Here is a 10,074-nt window from a genome sequence, read left to right as displayed (position 1 = left end):
TTCATTACTCTGTGAGAGTCTCTTTCTTGGAATGACAGCTCTTTGTTAAAGCAAATGGTTAATTAGGTTTTGCCCTCCAATTGATAATGTATTTCTTATGACCATATCTCAAGTATATTAAGTAAAATAGGAAGAATTTGAAAACTGAATCTATTGAATATATGATATCCATTTGCTATAGTGTTCATAAATCCACATTGAAAAAGGATACAGTTCTGTACAAAACAGTATACAGTATACTTTCTGTCATTTCCATTCCATATAGAATATGCTGAGGCAACTAAAATAAGATGTTTGCTTGCTGTTCAATGCAGGCCATCAATAAAGTGAGCATACTTAATCCACATATGCAAAGCTAGGTTTAAAATACTTTAGGCTACTTATTTCTGATTTCCAAACCCTGACGTTCCTGTAGGAGAACTGGAATTAAGCCACTTTCTTTTTGCAGTTTTTTAAGTAAAAAAGTAAAAAAGCTAAGCAAACTTCTATAATTATCATAAATTCATTAAAGGGCCTCTGAATCCAGAAATAACATTTGTATCCCAAGTAACCCAAATGCGTCTTGTTAGGCTGATCCCAAACTGTATAGAAGTCAGATAGTACATTGGCTCGGATTACATGGGCATTGGTAAAACAGCAGATTACCTACTGTACATGCTTTAGATGCTTAGGAGGGTATTACACTCTTTCTCAGGAACAAAACAGGAATGATCAATTCTGCTTTTTACAACCACTTGGGCATCTGGCTGCAGTTCAGGGGGATGTTCTGGCAGCGCTCCCTGCAGCGCAGTCACTGTAGCGCAGCATGGGTCTCCCAGAGCTGATGAAGTCCTATTGAGGTGAAGAAGAAAAACCGCAGATGCATTTAGAATGCTAACAAAACAATAGCCTGCTATACTGCTAATTAATGTAGCTAAAGGTGGGATTAGTGCCTGCTGTCATTTAAGTACTGCATTAATTACTGTTGGTGTTAGGAGGCATCCAAGACACTGGCAATAGCATGGTATTGGATCTGTGCTAACATGCTGCTTCTTTTTGATGGCATTACCCCATGCTTCCCAAATTGTGACAAAGCAGATGTCACTGGGAAGACTGCATCTTATGAGTTATAAAAGCTACTTATTCACTCTATAAAGGGATGTCACACAATTTAAGATTGTGCTTAATATTAACATAACCATAAAATCTGGAAAATAAAAATTATATTTAATTCTGTGATATGAAACAAGGATTCTAAAGAAATCTTACTGCATGTTTAGACTTCTTCTCTCCATTTTTATTATGGAGTGTATTGATATACACACATGAATGACTTAAAAGGTCAATACTTTTAGAAATTACATATAACATGAAATATGAATAACTTAGATTGTAATACATAACTGCTGGTAGTCACAGATTTAGAGATGACATTTGATCTACAATCTCCTAGCACCCAGTCCGTGACCTAAACCCTTAGCCACATCAGGGTTTATTTCACGATTTGGTTTATTTCTGTAATAATGTTAAGTGGGTGAATAAATCACCTCTGAAGGAAAACCTCAGCTGAATTACTATAGTTTAGACTGTTTAGATCAGTAAAATAGACCCCATCTTCTGACAGGCAATTTTTAAAGAAAATTTGCAAGAATTTCTTTAAAACTAATCTGACGTTTCACAAAGTGGTCTGTTAATGAGTTTGCAGGGATGTTATGTAAAAATGACAGAACCTGGGACTCTCCTCCTCACATGGGGTTTCAAATCTCTTCTTATAATGGAGATTGGGAATTTCATTTCTCTTGTAATGCTGCGTTTATGCTGAATTAGTTACAGTTTTGTTTTGCAGAGTACAGCTAAAACCGAGCTGTTAAAATGATTGCAGTATAACCCTATAAATGTTTTTGTACTTCTATTAGTTACATGGGTCTCAAATGTGGAGTTTTCAAAGAAACACTGTCATAGCAATGCATTTCCATTAAAAACAAAACAAAACAAAAAAAAGAAAAAAAAACCTTAATGACTGGTACAAAAAATTAGCTTAAAGAAAGTCCTCAGTTTCCATGCTTTGTTCTCAGAAAATCTGTTATACCTGCACTCCTGGGTCATTTCACCTCATCAGTGTCTTCTGGGTCAAAGATTGACAATAGGGATAGGGACAAATTAATCTTCGAAGTAAGATGATCAAGCAAGTGTAACACATTCTGAAAGCATGGCCAGCAAACTGAGATTTATTTAACCAAGTATAGTACCCGATATCATGTTTTAAAATAGGTATTGTTTATATGTTTACTCTGACATTTGTTTCTTTCAAAACTGCACATTTGAGACAAAGGAAGGAGGATACCAGGTAGGATTTACATAATTACAATGTTATTATGCATAGTTAATGGGTTTTTTTGCACGCTATAACCCTAACCCTAAACTCTAACCCTTTTCAGATACAATTGTGTACTTACATATATTGTGCAAACATATTTACACATTAAGTACATGGTAACTATGCCTAATAACATTGTAATTATGTAAAAGTGCACATGTATTTAATAAATACACAGTAATAATTAGAGATATTTACTGTAAAGTGTTACCAAAAATTATTGTCATATTAGATCTAAAGAAAAAATATTAATTCACATGTAGGAATTCCAGCACTACACATTGTAGTTTATGCACTTCAGTCATCTCGGAAGGATTTGGCAGATAGACAAGTCTCGGTTTAGGGATTTATTGACCCATATAACCTTTGCTGAAGCAGAGTGATTTGAATTGAAAAAAAAAAAATTCAAACAGCCATTGTGGGTTGCATTTAGGAACTCACTTAATTCTAAATCCTGCTTCTAGGCAACTACATTTTCTCTGTTTGTCATTCCACAGTGGGCTGAGACCCATCTGTTAAATAAACCAGTATTTCTTAAGGGGGCCAGATCACAAAATTATCATCTGCATGTCTTGGCCTCAAGTTAGGTGTTATTTGGAAACATCCTGGGGCTCTCCCCTCTGCGGCTCCTATTACAACACGGGTAATGATGTCTGTAGAAGCCTGTAAAGATCTCCTCTCCTGACACAGTGAACAGTTATCATCCATGCCAGTTTCCTTTGTTGCCAAGTTCTAGAAGGACTTGGCAAGGTCAGTGGCTCACACTGTTACCTCACTCTGTGGAGGGAGCTGTGTGTGATTTGACAGCAGCTGGCTCGAATACAGAAGTAATTTAGGGGTGGAATGATGAAGTCACGTTCTCATTGGTTTATAATCCATTCCTTATTAAATATGCATGGTAAACAGTAAGCACAGCGTGCACATGAAAAAAGGATAAGACACATAGGGCAGGATTTTCAAAAACCAGTGTTATTTTATTTATTGCATTTATATAGCACTTTTTATACAAAAGTATTGCAAAACACTGTATAGTACATAGCAGAAAAAAAAGAACAAACCACAATACATTTGTATAGCAGGCCACACATATAACGACCATTTAAATAACAGTATACACATAATACAAAAGCAGCAATTTTAATGTTGAATTAAAACCCAGCCATTTTATAAAAGTGCGTTTTTAGTCTTGACTTGAAAACTATAATGGTCCCAGCTTCCCTGACAAATGAAGGCAGAGCATTCCATAATTTAGGAGCTCTACAAGAAAAAGCCCTACCTCTGTGTTGCTTTTGTTGACCCTAGGAATAACTAGCAGCCCTGCATCCTGTGATCTCAGAGTAGATACGGGGTCAGTAACTCCTGCAAATAACTAGGTGCTAATCCATTCAGGGCCTTGTAAGTTAACAGCAACATCTTAAAATCAATTCTATACTGCACAGGAAGCCAGTCTAAAGAGGCCAAAACAGGGGTAATATGTTCACTTTTCCTGGTTTTAGTCAGAATTCTAACAGCGTATTCTGAACAAGCTGCAAGCGAGATACCACATGTTTTGGGACACCAGAAAAAAGTGCATTACAATAATCAATTGTAGATTAAACAAAAACATACATTAGTCTCTCGGCATCAGATACAGAAATAATTGGTCTAAGTTTGGCTATATTTCTCAAATGGTAAAAAGATACTTCAGTAACTTCCCTATTATGAGTCTCACATGATAGATCAGGATCAAAGATGACCCCCAAACTCTTAATGTCTAGTTTAAGTTTTGATGAGAGACTGCAAGGCTCATGTATTTCCTTTTAGTTGGTTCTGTGATCCCCCCATAACCTCCGTTTTATCTGAATTCAATATAAGAAAATTCTGTGACATCCAATGCTTGATGTCTGTAAGGCAAGTAGCTAATAACACCCATGCAGAAGAAATTCCTGGTTTTAGGGACAAATGTAGCTGGGTATCATCAGCATAGCAATGGAAGTTCACTCTGTGTCTGCGAATAATGTCACCTAACGATAGCATATATGAAAACAGCAATGGAAAAACAATGGAACACCACAGACAATTTCCAATAATGCCAATTTTACCTCCCCAATAGAGACGAACTGAATCCTATCAGAAAGATAAGATTTGAACCAGGTTAGGACAAGGCCAGACAGTCCTACTGTGATTTCAAGATGATTCAGTAGGATGGAATGGTCTACAGTATCAAAGGTAGCACTTAGATCAAGAAGAATTAATATTGATGGAAAGCCCAAGTCAGAGCTTATCAGCAGATTGTTCACAACTCTGACAAGGGCCGTCTCGGTGCTATGTGCAGCACGAAAACCAGACTGAAACTTCTTGAATATACCATTAAGAATTAGACATTTTTGTAATTAAATTGCAACAACTCTCTCTAGAACCCTATCTAAGAATGGTAGGTTGGAGATGGGCCTATAGTTATTGAGGACTTCAGGGTCCAAATTATATTTCTTAATAATAGGCTTTACCAGAGGAAAGTTAACCATTTTCATTTTTAAAATGTGGGTATTAATAACACCAAGACCATATTTTAATAGTTTTGTAGGAATAGGATCAAGAGAGCATGTAGTAGCTCTCATATGTCAAACCAGCTCTGTCAGTTCCTGTAAGGTAATTAAAGAAAAAGCCCCCATGGTAGCCTTAATAGGTGTAGTTGATAAAATTGTGCTGGAGTCCTCTTTAATAGAAGGTGTCTATGGAATCTCATTTCTGATGTCTAGTATTTTATTTTTAAAGAAATGTAAGAAGTCATTGCAGCTGTGAGAGGAGCCAATGTCAAGGGTAGGACTATTAGGGGAAGGATTAATTAATTTATCTAAGGTAGCAAAAATCTAGGATTATTTTTATTTGTTTCAATTAAATTGGAATAATATGATGATCTAGCCTTCCTATATTTAACCAGGTGGCCCTTCCATGCAATGTCATGAACGTGCTGCTTATATTCCCACCATCTCTGTACTATTTTATGACCCTCTTATTTCATCTTGTGAGTAACAGAGATGGCTCTCCCACCAGCGAGCAGCAGCCAAATGGAAAAAAAATGAAAAAAAAAAAATCTGTTTTGTGTATAATTTGTAAAATTCAATAAAAATTGTGCATTTTGTCATGTACAATGTACATTTATTTAGAACACTTCACATATAAAATGCTGATTTACGATTATCTGGTGTGTGAGTAAAAATTGGACGGGACGGATTAAAAAAATACAAATTAAAAATGAAACCCCACTAGGCATTTACCCTTTCAGGGGGATATTTTGCCATACAACTCTTTTAATGTGCATTTTGCAATCTTTTTGGGGTTAAAAAGAAAAAAAATACCTTTTGTTTTTGGATGGGGAGCCATTTATGTATATTGGTTGGAATTTATTTTCTTATGTTGACATCTACTTTTGTGTGTATTTTAGTATGTACGATTGCAGGCTATAAATAAATACACTTGAAATGGCATTTGTGTTTGTAGTTGTTAGTTATTATGTATACCATGTATGTAACCAGTGTTTAAAGTGGTTTGTATTCCCTTTGCTTTTGTATTCACTTTGATTTACCATACTCTTGCCAATACTTTAACATGCTTTACTACACTTTCTTTTGTATACCAAGGTATACTGCAGTGAACTATGAGCATAGAAATAGATTTTTTCTTTACAAGAGGCCTAACCAGATTCCCTGCTGCCCTTCCTTATCAAGATAGGTATCCCTATAAGAATAATAGTGTCCTAATTAATGACCTAGATCTACACTGCAGTGGATCTAAGTAGCACTACTGTGTAGATAATTAATATACAATTATTTGGGTACTGTGCCAAGGTTATGCAAATCAAAATCATTCTGAGTAGTTTTAATTGCAAATACTCACAGTATTTTTCTTTTTTTAAGCACCATCACCCTCTAGTGTACAGTAGTGTATACCTGCAAAACTAAAGGAACTTTGGAGGGAAGATTATTATTATTATTTGTTTATTTAGCAGACGCCTTTATCCAAGGCGACTTACAGAGACTAGGGTGTGTGAACTATGCATCAGCTGCAGAGTCACCTACAACTACGTCTCACCCGAAAGACGGAGCACAAGGAGGTTAAGTGACTTGCTCAGGGTCACACAATGAGTCAGTGGCTGAGGTGGGATTTGAACCGGGGACCTCCTGGTTACAAGCCCTTTTCTTTAACCACTGGTCCACAGAGCCTCCTGATGATCAACAACTACCCTGCAGGGGAGTATATTTTTAGGGTAAAGTTTACAAACTTCCCCCAAAATGAACTTCCCTCCCTTCACACAACTTCCCAGTAACTTTGTAAAATGTAGAGAGAAGGGGCTCGCCATATTTAAATTAAGCATGGGACCTACTCCTCAGTCATTTATCAAACAATTTGGCCTACCTTCCCTCATCTAGGGCATTCTGTAGCACAAATCTTGATGCAAAACTATCACTTATAGTCTGTAAGAAAATGACATGTTACAGAAATAATCAGTGAGCACCTGTGAACACACTGGCCTACTGACGCTGGTCAGGAATTTAAGCACTGCACTGCTTAATGAGGTTACTGTGCATATAGGGTTGCTAGCCATGGTTCTGAATTCATTTTGTTCATACTTTGTTTTGTACGGTGTGTTTCTTTTTGTGTGTTTGTTTGTTTATGTGTATATAGATAACTATAATTAAATTACTTTTTTTTTTTGCAAAAGGGACCAATATGGCATTCTTTGAAGTGTGACTAATTGTTTTATGTATAAGTATATACAAATATATTCATTGTTTGTCATCAGGTGAGTTTAGAAATATTATACAGCTGTGTGCCAACAATATCTAACAGACACCTTGCCAAATAAAGGCCCCAAATCAATGCCAAAAGTGAACCGGTTTTGAATGGTAATATGTACTGTACTCCTCTTTTACTATTTGAAGTGAAACGCACAGCAGTCTTTTTTGGCTGTTCTTCTCCTCTCCCAAACCCCACCTCAATTTGCATATTCTGTACTTTCCTTAAACTTCATTGAACTTCCATTGAACATTGATTGACTTTGTGGAAGTTAGTACAGGGAAGTTTTGCATCACTGCAAACATCATAAAAAGGTAGAGAGACAGTATTTAACAAAAACACACAAAACTGACAATTGAATTTGAAGCTATTTATTCTTTAAATGCCAGCTGTATTTAGATCCATCAACTTTAAGATCAATGCAATACACCACTTTGCTTCTCTAATACCTGTCATACACTTAGAATAGTGTGATGATATGTCATTCTGCTGAGTGTGGATATATGTATATATGCATGAAAAGTTTCTCTTTTATATTTTTACAGATGTCACACTTGATGAGAACTGATGTATAAGATGATGTGATTAGCTCAGCAACCCTGAAGGATCTCATGCATTCCAGTGGTTCATCATATAGTAATTCTACAAGTTCATAAACTGGGAGGGAAGGAAAGACCTGTCTGATTAGCAGACATGGTAGGATCCTGACTCAGCGTCTGACTGACTCTTAGTTCTTTTTTGAATTTTTTTAAAACTTTTTTATTTTGCTTTCACCTGAGTTCGGGAGCTGTTGTTCACTTATAGTTGCTTGCCATAGTTATACAGTCTCTGATATGGCCTGGATCAGCCAAGGCGTCTTTATAGAATATCTTGTGATCTGCCACTCTGCACAAGGTTTCTTTTGTTTTGCTGGCAATACACTGTTGTGCACCAGATGGTGCTGGTGCTTAGTAATATAAAGACACTTCAGCTGTTCTAGCCTATGTTACATGTCTGTGACAGGCAATTCGAACTGAACAGCAGATCCTGAACTCATAGTACATTCACATAGACTTATAAAAAACAAATACTCCATTTAGAGAGATATCTAAATCAATTTAAGATATCTCTAAATGTATTTTAGATATCTCAAAATGATTTCGAGATATATTTAAATATTTGAAGACATTTTCAAACATTTAGAGATATCTAGAAATGATTTAGAGATATCTTTAAATATTTAGGGATATCTCTAAATGAATCCGAGATATCTCTACATGATAATTCGGCTTGCCATATAGATGAACCATTATTTCGCGTTGCAGTTGCACTCACTTTCTGTGAACAAAAGCAGGATCATCAATGTGTCAGTCCCAATAATCACTGAGATACACGACTCAATTTACTCCTTTTCATGAAGACTCATGGGTAAAATAGCTTTCTCTTGCGAGTTAGTCTTCAGGAGCTATGAACTGCTGTATGACATAGCCTACTGTATAATGTAAAGGGAATATATGTGCATACCTTTCTTTATGATAAATTGAGATAAAGAACTCGCAAATCATGAAACATGATGACTCAAATTTCTCCTTTCGCAGTTGCTTTTGTAACCGGATGAAATGTTCCCGACAGTAAGAGAATACAACTGGATGCAATAAATAAATTATTGACGTTAAAAATAAAATAGCATGAATCTAAAAGCACACCAGTTTTGCATAGTTGTTATGCCATGAGCAGGAAAAAATACAGTGACTGTCTCCTAACTTATCCACCGAGAACACCAGGTGTCTGCTGCAGTCAGCAAGATATTCACTCACGAGATGTTATGTCGTGCGCATGAGATATTATTAAGACAACATAAAAAAATAGAAAATATTTCACAATATCAAGTCCTGTTGATTAAACAATCTCAAACTCATATTTTAGTTTGCTCTCAGCTTACATGGAATCTATTTCAGTTGGATTTATTACCTGTATTATGTTCAGTTGTACTTCTGAAACAGAGAAGCAGCATACAATACAACCGCAAAGCATTGTCCGCCTGTGTCTGAAGGTTTGGTTCATTATTAAACAAGAACACCCACTGTGCAGGGTACTAATGCTTGGATATCCATAGAAATAACATTTCCATTAGAATGTGTTGCCATTGTTTTAAAATGTTTTATGATTGAACTATAATGTTAACAACACTACTGAAACAACATACTGATAAACCGTGACATTGATGTTATTATCGTGTTTTCCGTTTGGTCAGTACTAGGCATAGAGCATTATTTTTCAAATTTCTTACTGTACATTATAATGTGTGTTTCTGAATAACTTAACAGATTTGTTCTGTATTGTAAAGTAATATGGTTTGATTATAATGAATGGCAGGCAGAGCTGATTTATTGTTGTTATTTAACACATCGCCCATGGCAATTTAACTTGACACTGATTACCCTTACCAATTAAACCAAGCAAGATTCCTCTATAATGATGTTCACTGGTGGTGCTAAATTCTTACTCCAAAAATGCACTAACAAGCATGTCTAACTCATCAGTAATCAGTCAGCCTCCTTTAGATCAATTTCCATATTTTTTCTCAGTAAAAACATGGTCAAAAATTTAAACCTTGGAATGTTTAGAGTACATATAAAAATATATAAATGTATACAATTGTATCGCAATAAACAATACAGGTTGTACCAAGTGTTATATGTTGAAATATACTTTACAAAAATCTTTTTTTTTTTTTTTTTTTTTTAATATAAAATACTTTTAGCTGAGAGGGGCGTAATGATATGCATCTCAAATGAAATGTCTCTTTCCTGTATTCACAAAGACAGTGAGATTAAAATACAATAGGAGATGAGAGTCAGGAGATTACAACTTTTACAGCAGATATGCCGGCCATGTGATCAAATCTGAACCTTGCTTTATTAGATCATTGAGTGACAGCCCTGTGCAAATACCCAGACAGA

At 35.6% G+C, this 10,074-nt stretch overlaps 1 protein-coding gene across 1 annotated transcript in view; it reads left to right on the top strand.

The window, feature by feature from the left end:
- The window catches only part of LOC117403247 (opioid growth factor receptor-like protein 1), a 30,977-nt gene extending 21,189 nt beyond the window's left edge, over nucleotides 1–9,788 (top strand). The window contains exon 7 of the mRNA XM_059023911.1: nucleotides 7,678–9,788. Within this exon, the coding sequence (XP_058879894.1) occupies nucleotides 7,678–7,690 (13 nt within the window). The 3' untranslated portion in view covers nucleotides 7,691–9,788. The remainder of the gene's footprint in view (nucleotides 1–7,677) is intronic.
- The last annotated feature ends 286 nt before the right edge of the window (nucleotides 9,789–10,074 follow it).

This window comes from Acipenser ruthenus, chromosome 5 (genome assembly GCF_902713425.1).
Source record: "Acipenser ruthenus chromosome 5, fAciRut3.2 maternal haplotype, whole genome shotgun sequence".
Classification (NCBI taxonomy): Eukaryota; Metazoa; Chordata; class Actinopteri; order Acipenseriformes; family Acipenseridae; genus Acipenser; species Acipenser ruthenus.
Note: the sequence above shows the minus strand (reverse complement) of the source record. Positions and strands in the feature narration are given on the sequence as shown.